At 51.6% G+C, this 14985-nt stretch overlaps 1 protein-coding gene across 2 annotated transcripts in view; it reads left to right on the top strand.

The window, feature by feature from the left end:
- PPP1R16B (protein phosphatase 1 regulatory subunit 16B) overlaps positions 1 to 14985 on the top strand; it is a 104135-nt gene that overhangs the window by 69304 nt on the left and 19846 nt on the right. For both annotated transcript variants that reach the window (XM_058562703.1, XM_058562702.1), the window contains exons 3-4: positions 9994 to 10064; positions 14076 to 14221. In XM_058562703.1, the coding sequence (XP_058418686.1) occupies positions 9994 to 10064; positions 14076 to 14221 (217 nt within the window). The remainder of the gene's footprint in view (positions 1 to 9993; positions 10065 to 14075; positions 14222 to 14985) is intronic.

Raw genomic sequence — 14985 nt, 5'->3', positions numbered from 1 at the left:
TTTATAAGAAACCACCAAAAGTGGCTGTACCATACTGCATTCCTACCAGCAATGGATGAGAGTTGACCATATTTATATGGGTCTATTTCTGGGCTCTCTGTTCTCTTTCATTGATCTATTTGTCTGTTTTTTCATCAATATCACACTGTCTTGATTACTATAGCTTTATGGTAAGTCTTGAAGTTGGGTAGTGTCAGTCCTCCAACTTTGTTCTTCTCTTTCAATATTATGTCAGCTATTCTGGGTCTTTTGCCTCTCCATATAAACTCAGAATCAGTTTATCAATATTCATAAAATAACTTGCTGAGATTTTGATTGGGTTTGCATGGAATCTGTAGATCAAGTTGGGAAGAACTGATTCTTGACATCTTGACAATATTGAGTCTTCCTATCCATGATCATGGAATACTTCTCCATTTATTTAATTTTTCTTTGATTTTATCCATCAGAGTTTTGTGTTTTTCCTCTTATAGGTCTTGTACATATTTTATTAGATTTCCCTGGTATCTTTAGTTTTGTTTTCTTAGAAGAAAAACAAATTTTTACTTGTTCATTCTCTCAACAAATATTTATTGAGCTCTTACCCTAGCTGCTGGATACCCAGATGAGAAGATGGACGAGATTTGCCCACACAGAGCTTGCATTCTAAAGGATCTGAAAACAGTTTTTCTGAACACACCCTAATACTAGGTATAAGTTACACATGCGAGTCTCTGTCAAGTCCTCCTGTTCAGCACAGCCACATGTCCTGGGCTTGGAGGTCCTGGAAAGGAGAAGATTATAGCTACACGCCTGGTGTGCCCTTGGCCATCTTGTCCTAGTGGTGCTGAGGGTATCAGAGATGCAAAGAGAGAAACTGGCCTCTTTCTGTAAGTCAAGGGATGAAGATTCTCTCTGAGATGGAGAAGTCTGTGGCCCAGTCTGGGAGCATTGTTGTCCCAAGGAAGAAACATAGAATAGCCCAAGAGAGGATGCTTCAGCCAGTTCTGAGGCTTGGGTGGAGGCCAGGCAGGCTCTATTGTTTACTCCTGCAGTCATCAGATATTGACCTATGTCACAGAACTATGTCACAGTAGCTAAAAAGTTTGTGGTTCCCACTCCCCCATCCCTCCAGAACTTATAGTCTAATAAACACACAGACAAATCCATACACAACTACATTATAGTGTTGAGAGTTCTTGGGCAGGGAACAGAAAGCACATGAGAAGGGTACTTACCCAGGCTGGGGGTGTTGGGGGAGGCTTCACAGAGGAAGTGACATTTAAGCTGAGACCTGGAGGCTAAGTAAGAATTAACCAGGTGAAGTGAAGGCAGAGAAGGATGGGCAGAGGGAACAGCACACAAGAAGGCTCAGAGAGGCAACAGAGAGGGTGGTTTCTGGGTGGTCCTGAAAGGGTCCGTGGTGGTTAGGAGGGGTGATGTCAGGAGAGGTGGGCCGAGGCCAGATCAAGTAGGGCCCAGAAGGGACCAAGTGGCCAGTGGCCTCCTCCTTCCTTCCCCATCCATTAAGTAAGGATTGAGCACCTACTGTGTACTGGATACTGTCCTAGGCACTGGGGGTACAGTAATGAATGAGACAGACACTATACTGACCTCACAAAACTCCCCAGCTGGCAGGGGAACGAGCTCTCAGCAGGATGTTCAAGGCCAGCTTGGAGCCCCTTCCTCTTCTTCTTTTTAAATTGAGATATCATTCACATACCACAAAATTCATTCTTTTAAAGTGTGCAATTTGTGGTCTTTTGTATAGTCACACGGTTATACAACCATTACCACTGGCTAATTCCAGAAAATTTTCATCACCCCAAAAGGAAACTCTGTACCCATTAGCAGTCATGCCCCAGTGCCCCCTCCCCTCAGCCCCTAGCAACCATTGATCTACTTTCTATCTTTATGGATTTGCCTATTCCGGCCATTTCATAGAAATGGAATCATACAATGTGTGGCCTTTTCTGTCTGGCTTCTTTCACTTAGCATGATGTTTTCAAGGTTCATCCATGTCGTAGCGTGTATCAGCACTTCATTCCTTTTTATGGCTGCATAATATTCCACTGTATGGATATACCACATTTTATTATCTGTTCATCCATTGATGGACATTTGGGTTGTTTCCACTTTGGGGCTATTATAAATAATGCTACTGTAAACATTTGTGTACAAGTTTTTGTGTGGACATATGTGTTGATTCCTCTTGGGTGTATACCTAGGAGTAGAATTGCTGGATTGTATGGTACTTCTCTATTTAGTTTTTGAGGAACTGCCAGACTATTTTCCATGGCAGCTGTACCCTTTTACATTCCCACCGGCAGTGTATGAGGGGTCCAATGTCTCCACATCCTTGCCAACACTTGTTATTGTCCGATCCTTCCTCTTCTCGAATGGGCCTTGAAGGGAGGCTACCTGGGGAAGAACAAGGCCTGGCTTCTGTGGCCTGGGCCTGGGGATGCAACTTTGAGGGAAGCCCAGGTCTTCCTTGCCCACCCTCCACCACAGCTGAGTCATCCACCTGGGATCCTGGGGTGAACTGCCTGGCGGTGGGATGAGCTGCACCAGCCACTGCAGAAGCCACCAATGGACTCGTCTGAGTCTCCACCCCCCGCCCCAGGCGGCTGGGCTTCCCGAGAAGCAGCTATTTCTGGCCACTTCTGCTCCAGGGAGAAGCGGTGGTGGGTGGAAAGGTTGAAATTGCTCAGCGGAGTGATTTTGGAAGCGCAGTACATTGAGGACCCAGGACAACTTGACTTGAGAGGAGAGTCAAGAGGCCGCTTTCTGAGCGCGCTGGCCCTTCTGGCATTGTCAGAGCAGAGGGCTGGGCCCCCTGCAACCCTGACAGCACCCTGAGGAGGGGGAGGGGAGGCAGGCTGGAGGAACTGGTTTGACCAGGCTGCAGGTGCTGGACCCCATGAGACTCTGGGCAAAGCAAATCTGGGCTCTGAGGAAGGGAGGAAATGGGGTCAGTGTGGGCAGGGTTTTCATGGTGGAGGCGCAGCCCAGTGCGTGGGATGCGGCAGCTGGAGGCAGGCCACCAGGGTGCTTGGAATCAGGGGTAGAGTGGTGTCTGCATGAATGGAGATGCAGTGGGAGGATAAACAGAGGAAGTGGTGGCCTCAGGCTCCAGATTCCTCCCCAGAGCTGCCACTCATTTGCCCCGGGGACTCGGGCTAAGTGTTAATCTCATGCCTCGTTGTCCTTATCTGCAAACTACACTAACAAGAAGGTTGTTGTGATGACTATTAGCTATTGTTGTCTTTATTATCACATGATGTTCTAGAACACTGAACTATCGGCAGTGGTCTTGACCTTTCTTCTAGCTTTTTGCCATCTCTGTGGCTCTCTTCATGCTAACATCTGCGTCCATCCTGCTCTTCTCTCTGCTGCCCACATTCTCTTCCTTGCATCCTTGTTTGGCACAATTTTAGCAAAGTGGTTAAGTGTTCAGCCTTTGGAGGCAGCCAGGCGTGGGTTAAAACCCCGGCTCTGCCATTCCCAGCCACGTGCCCTTGAGCAAGTCATTTCACATGTTCAAGCCTCAGCCTCAGTTTTCCCATCTGTAAATTGGGCAATAATAGCAGGCAGTTAATTCATAATAGCAGGTCATTAATCCTCATCACTGGATTAGGAGGCCTACTGGATTTGATAAACATGAAGTGCGTAACACAATGCCTGGCCCATAGTTAATGCTGGATTGTAGAAGGAACAACCAAAGGTGTAGGGCAAAGGGTGTGAGGACTGGGGTCCTGGGCTGGAGGGCAATGATGGGTGCTTCTGTGTCCCGCCTGGGAGTGGGCGGAAGGACTCCCACGGTCGCTGCCAGGTCTGGCTGCGTTGCCAATAGAGGCTCCGGGAAGCAGGAAGTATTTCCTCCTTCATTTCTGTACAAAATCTATCCGTGTTGCTTTTCAGTCCTGAGTCACATTCCTGGTGGTGTGTCTGTGGGACTATGCACATGTCTCCAGAAGCAGAACATGTCGCCACAGTCCTGTGGCCCCAAGAACAAGCAGCTCTGTGGGCCCCCAGAGCACTCTTCTCTTCCTCCCTCCCTCCCTCCCTTCCTTTGTTCATTCACACAATAGGTATTTTTTTTTTCATTTTTATTTTTAAATAAAAATCATATATATTTAAGGTATACAACATGATGTTTATATACGTAAATATGTATATATATTGAAATGATCAGTACAGTCAAGCTAATTAACATATCCATCTCCTCATATAGTTATTTATTATTTTTTTTGGAGATGTTGGTGAAAGTTGTGGCTCTGTGGGGTGAATAAGTCTAGAGATCTAATGTACAGCCTGATGACTATAGTTACTAATAATCCCGTGTTAAGCACTAGAAATGTGCTGAGAGTAGATTTCAGGTGCTCTGGCTACAATAGATATTTCTTGAGCCTGTGCCGTGAGCCAGGCTCCATGCTGGGCACTGGGGACACCAGTCAATGAGACTCTCTGCTCTCATGGAGCCAAAAAAACTGAACAAATAACTATATAATTAATATATACTAACTAATCCCCCTGTAATTACAAATGGAGATAGGCGCCACTGTGAAGCAGAAATGCAGGGTCCTGTGGGAGAGAATGACTCAGGCAACTTGACTGAGATTGGGGTGATCAGGGAGAGCCTCTCAGAAGAGGTGGCATTTCAACTGGAACCTGAAGGATGAAGAAGAGTTTGCTGGCCGAAGAGTGGGAAGAAAGAGGGCTCCAGGTGCAGGAAACTAGGTGTAAAGGCCTTGAGGAGCTCCATTTTTGTTTTGTTTTAGGAAATGAAAGAAGCCAGGGTGACTGAATTGGCGAGGGATTCCTGGAGGGGGCGGGATGGGGGGCAGGGGGTGGGGAGGGGCAGAGACTAGATCATGCAGCCCCTTGGAGGCAGTGGGAGGATGAGGCCTCATTGCTGGGCTCTGGGCAGGAGAGGAGTGAGATGGGAATGGAGGAGGGCTTGGCGAGTGGGTATCCCACGAACATGACTGTGCAAGTCACACGGCCAGGTGGCAGCAGCCCAGCCCCAGGGCGCCCCCGGGCAGATGTAGACTGCCCAAGGCCCACCTCCAGTGGGCAGACCCCTCTGTCTTGCTGTCCCTGTTCCCCCAGGCAGGAGCAGGGACCACACCTGTGGTTGCACATCGCTGTCCAGCTCGAGGTCAGGCAGTCTGCTCCGTGCGGCAGAGTGGGTCAGGTGGCAAAGAAAACACCAGCTTGCCAGCAGTGATTTCTCCCTGCAAAGGCAGCCGCCACCAACTTCCTGCCAAGATGGGCCGGTTCAGCCTCACTCGCTACAGCTGGAGATGGAGGGGAGCAGATGGCCCTGCTTGGCCCAGACTCCAGCCAGATTGCCAGGGAGCTGTGGGCGGAGCGACGGGGTTGGCGCCTGGAGCGGGAATACAGGAGATGAGGGCGGGAGCCACCTCTTTGCCATCTCTGTGGGGCCTTGACTGCATAGGGGACAGTGGGGACATCGACTGCAGCCTCACTATGGTCCTTGAACCAGCAGATGCTCAGAGCTCCCTGGAGAGACCTCTGTCTTTATAACCAGTGCAAGAGCTCTTGAGAGATGCAAGATGTCGATGGTTATATCCCCTGCACTCAGCACAGGGCAGGACCAGAGAGGAGCTCTGTGGTTGTTTTTATTTTTATTCTTAAAATAAATGATAGTAGTAGCTCTCAGGTATTGTCTTACTTAATCCGCACAGCAACCCCGCAGAGGAGGTGCTGTGGTGATCCCCATGTTACAGATGAGGACACCAAGGCACAGAGAGAGGAATAGCTTGCTAAAGCCACAGCTAAACAAATGTACAAGAACAGATGGGTCACTCTGACAAACTGACAGCCAAGCCTGGGAGTTGGGGCTTTGGGGGCAGGGAGCAGACCTGAACGTGGGCAACCAGAAGTGGTGGATGCACCTGGCTGGAGAGGAGAGTGTGCCCCTCTTTTCTTTGTGCTCCCTGAGCCCCAGTCAACCCCTTAGACACCCACCACCACCACCAAGCCAGCTTCTTTCATTGTGCAAGGTGCTCGGAGAGCAAGAGATAAGCCTGGAGGGATAGGGAGACAGGACTGCTGGGAACTGCTGATCAGGCTGCACACTGCACAACTCCAGGGCAAGCCATTCACATAGACCATGATGAGAACAGTGCCCCCCGGAATTGTGCAAGATGGTAGCCCTGTAGGTGGGACCACACAATACAGGACCTTGAAGACCAGGGTGTGCAAACCTTTTCTGTTTAGGGCCAGATAATAAATATTTTAGGCTGTGCAGGCCATACGGTCTTTGCCGTAACTACTCACGTCTGCTGTTGTAGAGTGAAATCAGTCATGGGCAATATGGAAATGAATGACTGCAATGTTTCCAATAAAACTTAATTTACAGAAGCAGGCTGTCTGCCAGATTTGGCCTGTGGGTCAAAGTTTGCCAACCCCAGTGAAGGCCACAGAGGGATTGTGAACTTCGTTCTAAGAGCAATGTGGAGCCATGAGACGGTTTTAATCAGAGAGTGAGAGGAGGCAAATTTACATTTACTGTGGCCCTGAAGGATCTGACTGTGCCCCCCAGGGCCGCAATGTTTCTTCTGTCCTGTTTGTGGGTCTCTGAGCCCTCTGTCTGTGAGAAGAGGCTTGGCCTGGGACCTGAGGACCTCTGGTGCTTACAGAGGCAGAGGTCCACTCTCCGTCACCCTCCTCCCCACGCCAGCTCTCAGCATAGGTCTGGCCACTCAGCAGGGCTCCGGCGGTGCTGGCTCCCACTCCTGGCCTCGGGGGCAGAGTGGGGCAGCCCTGTGGTCAGCAGCCTGGGCTTTGAAATCAGATGGTATGATTTCCTGCACTTGGGCGTGTGTGACTGTGAGCTGCACTTTCCCGACCTTCCGTCTCTTCTTCTCCACAAGGGGAATAATCCAGACGTGAACCCATGAAAGAAAGTGGTTCTGCATTGACCTGGGCACGTAGGAAGGGCCCAGGATTGGACACTGTTGATATAAGAATCAGTTTTCTCACTGAACCAGAGGCGGGAAAGCCTGGTTGTGCACTGGGTAGTGCGCTGTGTCCAGAACCAGGCTCCCAGCTAGAGCACAAGTAGAACTGTGGAGGGGACCGTGGCTCGTGAATATTAAGGGCTCCTTAGAGATGGGGATGATTTTTCCCATCTCTTGGGCCTAAAATAACTGCCTGACATTGGAGTAATTACACACCCTGGGCTCTCACACAGCACGGAGAACACCCCAATAATTATTGCACACAAACACTGCTTTTGGCAGCTGATGCTTAATTTCTGCCTTAAAGAGTGTCTCCTGGACAGGAAGCCTGATCCACCACCCACCCCCAAATTTGAAATTTGAACCCTCGCCTCATGTGAGCAAAACCTTCCAGAAGCCCATCCTGCACAGGGACATAATGGCCGCTTCTACTCTCCCAAAGGCCATCTGCTGAGGCCCAGGGCATCCTCACTGGCCCTTGGACAGCCTGGGCATCGGTGATCAGTGGTTTCGCCATAATCTCCTCACATGGCTCTGAGGCTGAGACCAGTTACTGGGTCACCCACCGCTCTGCAGGAGGGACCTGCGGGCAGTGCTGCATGCTGCAGACACGAGCCATCCGGGGTCAGCATCAGAGGGTGGCTCTGCGTCATCTGAGCTCTGCTCATAGATGGAGAGGCTGTGTCCTTGGACTGAGCTAGGGGGCTGCTGATTAGGTCAAGGTCCTGGAAGAGTTTTTGAGGACTTACTGTGTGCTAGGCCTTAGGGAAAGAATAGTAAATGGCAGGTCACAGTCCTGCCCTCTTGGGGCTTGGTGGCCAGTGGGCAGACAGATCCGGAGCCCATAATTACCCAAATAGTTATATAATTATAGCTACAATAAGGCAATAAATGAGATGTATTGGAGCTGTAGGTGTATATAACATGGGGCGTGCCCTCATCTGAGGAGTTTGAGCTGAGACCTAAAGGATGAGGAGTGAGGCAGATGTGTGTATGTATGTGTATGTATGTTTTAGAGATGGATGAATGGATGGATGGTGAATGGGTGGATGGATGGATGATGGATGGGTGGATGCATGGATGATGGATGGATGGATAGTGGATGGCTGGATGCATGGATGATGGTAGATGGATGGATGGTGGATGGATGATGGATGGTTGGTGGATGGGTGGATGCATGGATGATGGATGGATGGATAGTGGATGGCTGGATGCATGGATGATGGTGGATGGATGATGGATGGATGGATAGTGGATGGGTGGATGCATGGATGATGGATGGATGCATGGATGGATCTATGGATAGATGATTGATTCTTCCAGGCAGTGGGAACAGGCTCTGCAACAGCTCAGAGGCCACAGGAAGTGTGGTGACTCTGTAGCTGACAAAAGACCGTTGTGGAAGGTGTTTGGAGTTTAAGAAATGAGACTGGAGAGGTACGCGGGTAGGATCACTGCGTGCAGCTGAGCAAGCTGTGCACTGCACTGCTTCAGGGGTGCCAGTCTTATGGACCACGGTGTGAATGGTACTTCTGGAATTGTACAAGATGGAGGCCTGCAGGCAGGGGGCACGTCATGCAGACCTTGTATCTCATAGTAAGTGTTTTGGGCTTTGTTCCCAGAGCAGTGGGGAGCTATGGAAGGGTTTTAGTTGTTGGTGATGGGGCTAATTTCCCTTTATAATGCCCCCAAAGCAGCACTGTCCAATAGAACTTTCTGTCAAGATGGAAATGTTCTATTTCTGCACTTTCTAATATGGTAGCCACATGTGGCTGTTGAGCACTTGAGATGTGGCCAGGGTGGCTGAGGAAGTGAATTTTGAATTTTTATGAATTTAAATTTAAAAAGCCATAGTAGCCGGATGTGGCTAGAGGTTCCGTACTGGATAGGGCAGCTCCAGAGGATCTGCCCGTGTCCCGTACAAACTCCTGTCCCTCCTGACCCCCAGCAGCAATGAATGCGTCTTGGGCAAGTCTGCTGGGGACATCACGTCTTGCCCAGAGGCTGGGTGGAGGCCTCAACCTCCCCTTCACACAGGCCTCTGTTCACGCTCAGGCCAAGGGTGCCACTGAGGCTGTGGATCTGGGAGCTGGGCCTGATGAGGATGGAGCTGAGGGGCTGCCCCGCATCCCCACTGCTGCTGACAACCCTGTGGTCACTGACCTGCTGTTTGTCCTGCAGAACGGATGGCCTTCTCCCCACCCTTCACAGCTCACTCCTAGTTTGTTCCCCTACATTAGAGGCAAATCGATGAGGAAACCACGTTGGCCCTGCTGCATTGTGTGGTGGTGGGCCGTAGGGTGGAGATAGTGTTGCAGTGGGCATTAGGGAATACGGACTTTGGCTCATGTTTCAGAGGGAGCCAAACTTGGTGGGAGTGGGGGGCGCTCAGAGGGGCTGGGCCCAGCCTGCTCCTCCCACTTGCAGGATGAGGCCTCCATCCCTGGCTTCATCAGCACCATGAGGGCCTTGCACACAAGCCACTAGCCCAGCAAACAGCCACCCCTTGGTCACCCCATCAGCCTAGAGGTGCACTTGCCCATTACTGCACGGTCCACCCTTGGGAAGCTGGATCTGGGGAAGAGGCCTGTGCAGGCCCTGCAAGCAGGCTCAGAGCCATTTGGACAGGGAAGGGAAGGAGGGGCCAGAAGGGGAAGGGGAACCATGGGCTCTGGTGGACTCATCCCGTTGGCCCCCTGAACTCCTCACTCCATGGGAGAGGTGGAGCTGGAGGCTGGCCAGGGATGGGCCTCCTAAGCTCGGGGGCCAGGGCAGGGGTCCCAGTTGCCAAGACTGGGAAGGGACCTGCAGGGCTGGTGGGCTAGTCATTTGATGTTGGTCTCCCCATACCCAGACTCTGAGCCGCCCAAGGGCAGAGCCCGTGTCTCTTGCTCGTCAGTGTATCCCAGCATCTTTCCACATGCCGGCGGGGAGCTGGGGAGAGTGGGTCTCACCTGGGCCCCCCGCATACCTGTACATCCTGTGTGTGGTGGGACGCTCACTCTTGTCCCCTCTGTTGCAGTACGCTACTTCCTGAAGAATAAGGTCAGCCCTGATTTGTGCAACGAAGATGGACTCACAGCCCTGCACCAGGTAAGGCCCGCTCGCTGGCGTCCCCGGCTCCCTGCTCCCCACCTGGACAGGTGCCCCATCTCCCTGCTGTTCCTTGCCCAGAGCCCTCAGGGAGGAGGAGCGGAAGAGGAGCCACAGCTGCCCCGTCTGAAAGGCTCTTGTCTGCTTCGGAGACACATGTGTCTGTCACAGACGCCCGCAGAGCCCCTGCGCACGCGCACTGCACACACACAGCCCTGAGGACAGGGCGCCTTTGTCCCCTGCATCCTCACTGCCAGCGAATGGTTTGACAGACAAAGCAAGTTTGTTTGGAGCTTGACAGTTTACGAAGCACGTTCACACCCACCAAGGCATCCATCCACTCCGGCCACAAAGATGATTGACAGGGAGGTTGTGTGACCTGCCTGAGGTCACACGCCATGAACTATGGCCATAAACCATGTTCTGTCATAACACACAGCCTTTCCAGGGCAGCACGATGGGCCCAGCCCCCGTGGCTGGGGAGGGGCTGCTCTGGCTCTCATCTCTCGCCTGGCCGCTGCAACAGCTTCCTAACCGGTCCCCAGCATTCAGTCCCCAGGCCCTGCCGTGATTTATTCTCCTCGCAGTGGCCACAGGGATGCTCAAGCCAAACCTCTACTGATGGTACTCAAAGTGCTCTCTGGTCTTTCCCCATGGCCCCCCGAGGCCTGGCCCCTGCCGAGCCCTCCGTGCTTCCTGGTTCTCCAGACTCCAGCCACACGGCTTTCGGTTCCTTGTGCATGATGTGTCCTCCCCACCGCACTTCCCCCCGTGCTCGGGAACATGTGCTGGTGGGCCCCAGTCGACAGCAAGAGCCTGAGAGCCGTGCTGTTACATCCATGCCCTTTTCTCCTTAGTGCTCCCTTGGTTAGGCATTTTAGCCATTAGCATGATCATTTGATGTTGTCTTCCTACCCAGACTCTGAGCCACACCAGGGCAGAGCCCATGTCCCTGGCTCATTGGTGTCTCCCAACATTGTTCCCCATGCTGGCATACAGTAGGTGCTCCATATGTGCCTGCTGATTTAATGAATGAACACACTCAAGCCTCCCTGTGCCCTGGCCCAAGTTTCTGAGCAGGTGGACTTGAATGCAGCCTGGCAGGTGGGAGACCAGGCTGCTGGAATCCTGGGCTCGTGAGAGCCTCTCCATCTCCCTGTGAGGGCAGGAAGGATGGACAGAGACAGGCCACTGTCCTGCCCGTAAGTCCCAGAGGCAAGTCCCCACCCTCAGTCCTCTGCTCAGTAGCTCCCTGTATGTCCTCTCGGCTTCTCCTCCTGTCTCTTCCTGTCCCACAGGGCTTCAGGCATCCACAAATTCTAGCTGTGTGACCTTGGACAAGTTAATTAAACTCGCTGTACCTTACTTCCTTCATCTATAAAAGGGGAATAACAAGTACCCATCTCCTTGGGTTGTTGTGAGGATTAAGTGAATACACATTAAAAATGCTTCAAGCAGCACTTAATACTGGATAAATATTAGATATTAGTATTATTAAAATTTGCCACTTGTTCACTTCTCTGCAAAGCCAGTTCACTTATGTTAACATATGACAACTCTCTGAAATATTATCCCCATTTTACAGCTCAGGAAACTGAGGCTTGGGGACAGCACTGTCCAGTAGAACTTTCTACAAGGGTAGAATGTTCTGTGTATCTGCACCATCCACTACATGGCCATGGGGAGCACTCGAAATGTTATTCTGAGGAGTAAATGAGGCAATGCCTGGCCAAAGGTTAGCAACGTGTGTGGCCCTAGTAACTCTTCAAAGAGCATTGGCTATTATTATTGATAATGTGACATGTTATTGTTACTGCTGTTGCTGGGGCTGTCCTTATTGTTGTCATTGTTACTATCACTACTGCTCCAATACAACGAAGGAGCACATTAAGAAGAGCTTTACACGCCTGGAGAAAGAGTGTGGATTTTCTGTTCTTGGTAACAGGGAGCTTTTAGAGGTTTGTGAACTGAGAGCATGGCTGGATTAATGAGGAAGCTCTCTCCAGCTGAGAGTGTGTGGAAGGGGAGCACCAGGGAGGTGGGGAGATGATGAGGCCTCAGCCAGGGCAGTGGGGTGGGGACAGCGACTTAGGAGATGGGATCCACACCTGATGATAGACTGGACGTGTGAAGTGAGGGGCGAGAGGAGTCATCCGGCTGCCAGGTGCCACTTCCCACCTTGGGGAATGCGGGAGAGGTGGCCTGCCCACACCGCCACAGACCACCGCACCCCATACACCCCTGCACCCAGCCCCCAACCCAGCCCTTGCTCAGGCCGGGTCTGCCAGGTGTAGGCTGGTGCAGCCCCTGGGTACCCCTCTTGCAAGACTGCGATTCTGGGTGCACAATCCCTTCCTCCTTCAACTTGGGGCTCCCCCCAACCCATCCTCATGTTTTCTGCAGCCCCTAAGGGTGGGCTCTCTGGCCCTCCTTTCCCCTGACCCCAGGGGCTGGGCTGCTCCTCCTCCTATGGACAGGGGCTCCCCAGACCCATCTCCTGGTGACAGCATGGGCCCCTTAGTCTTTCCTCACCGCCTCACTCTGGTGCCTTTGGCGCCCTCTGCCGGCCATGCCATGTCACTGCATGGTTCTCCTGACCACCTGAGGCAGCCCTGCCTGTCCGGGTCACCTGTGCCCCGCCTGTCCTGTGCTGAGAGATGGCCTCAGACCCAGCAAACCGCAGAACCTGGGTCTCTGGCACCATCTGTGCAAACGGCCGCTCCTTTCCCACATGTCCTTCAGGCGCTGAGCCCTGGCTCTGCTGGAGTGGGGTGGGGGCTGTGGTGCTGCCCCATCGTCATCCCCATACCCACCTGGGGCCATGGTCTCCCACAGGTGCCCTTCTCCTTCTGCTGACATCCACCCACTTATCCCCGTACCTGCTGTCACTTGTGTAGGCCAGGCCACCATCATCTCTTAACTGGGTGATTTCAACATAGCTCCTCACCATCCCCTCCCCAAAAAGCATGCACACACACAGTCTGTTCTCCACGTGCAACCAGAAGAGGGATTGGAAAAACAAGCGAGTCTGATAGTGCTGCTCCTCTGAGTATAACTCTGCAATGTCCCCATTGCACTGAGTGCTGAGCCCTTACCTGGATGGGCAGTGCTGAGCACAGGCCCCCTGCTGGCCTCTCCGTCCTGCACTCTGTAAGGGCTCCCTGTATTCTTCCTCCTCTGTCCTTGCCTCCCCCTGTTCATGGCCCTGGCTTGAGGCCCCTCTGTCCTCTTGGAACCTTTCACTCTCTGTCCCTGGAGTTTGTGGGCTCCAATGGCTGTTGGAGCCCTCCATCTCTCTGGGGAGCTGCAGGCTTGTGACCCTTCCTTCTCCCCAGGGCTGACCCACATGTGGACAGGCAGGAGCACAGACATGGCTGTCTTCTTACAGGGGCTGTATCAGGACCCCCGAGAGCCCTCACGGAGAGCGGGGTTTTTTCTGGGGAGGCTTGGTTACTTGGGGCTTCTCTAAGAACTGAGCTTCTGGGTCAGAAAGTCCTAAGTCAGAGATTTCAAACTATGGTCTAGGACCACTCCTTGGAGGCCACTGCTGGGAAGGAGACCTCTCCCAACCCGCTCACCTCCACCGCCACTAACACAAACCCCTACTTCAACCCGAGCAACCGTGCTTGAATTTATTGGTTATCTAAGTTAGAGTTTTCCATATAATTTTGTTTGAAGAAAGCTTTCTGGAATGAAAAAGAAAAGGTCTTAAAGCCACATGCAAAATTTCATCCCATTCTACCAACATTTGCAAAGCATGTTACAGCTGACTTTATTTTTACATTGTCTTTTTATTTTTATCTTGTCTATTATTAACTTACAAAGAAATAGGCTCAGAAAGGTTGAGTGGCTTGCCCAAGATCACACAGCATGTAAGTAATGGAGCTGGATCCAAACTCAAGCAGTTTGGCCCCAGTGTCCTTTTCTTGGTCTCTGGAGGGGAACTTGGTGTGTCCCCACCAGGGCCCAGGGCCCTGCCTGGAGCTGACCCTGCCTGTGTCCCTCTCTCAGTGCTGCATCGACAACTTTGAGGAAATTGTCAAGCTGCTCCTCTCCCACGGTGCGAACGTGAACGCCAAGGACAACGAGCTGTGGACGCCCCTGCACGCCGCGGCCACCTGTGGCCACATCAACCTGGTGAAGATCCTCGTTCAGTAGTACGTGCCCTTCTCTCTCCAAGAACGGCCTCCGTGCCGCCTCTTGGTTTTTCCTAAGGTTTTTTTTTTTTTTTTTTTTGGTCTTTCACCTCTCTCTCTCTCTTTCTCTCCCTGCCCCTCTTTCTGTGTCTCTCTTGGTGCCCGGGCTCTCTCTTTCACGTCCTCTCTTTCTTTCTCTGTTTCTCTCTCCTCTTCCCCTCAGTTCCCTTTTTCTCTCTCCACCTCGGTGTCTTTCTCAGTCTTTTTCTCTCCATGTCTGTCTCTCGTTCACTCTTGGTCTCGCCCTGCCTTTTCCACTGGATGTCTCTCTTCCTTCTCTCTCTCTCTCTCCATTCTCTTTTTGTCCCCAAATATTATTGTGGTAAAATATACATAACATAAAATTTACCATCCCTGCATTACAGGAATAAATCCCATCTGGTCATGGTGTATAATCCTTTTAATATGCTGCTGAATTTGGTTTGCTAGTATTTTGTTGAGGATTTTTGCATCCGTGTTCATAAAGGATGTCAGTCTATAGTTTTCTTGTTGTATCTTTGTCTGGCTTTGTATCAGGGTATCTTTCTTTCTTTTTTTTTTTCTGAGGAAGATTTGTCCTGAGCTAACATCTGTTGCCAATCTTCCTCTATTTTTTATGTGGGTCACTGCCACAGCATGGCCACTGAAAAGTGGTGTAGGTCTGCACCTGGGAACCAAACCTGGGCTGCTGAACCAGAGTGCGCCAAACTTAACCACTAGGCCACGGGGCCGGCCCCCTCATTTTC

This window comes from Diceros bicornis, chromosome 19, assembly GCF_020826845.1.
Source record: "Diceros bicornis minor isolate mBicDic1 chromosome 19, mDicBic1.mat.cur, whole genome shotgun sequence".
NCBI classification, from domain to species: domain Eukaryota; kingdom Metazoa; phylum Chordata; class Mammalia; order Perissodactyla; family Rhinocerotidae; genus Diceros; species Diceros bicornis.
This window is presented reverse-complemented; position numbering and strand designations above follow the sequence as displayed.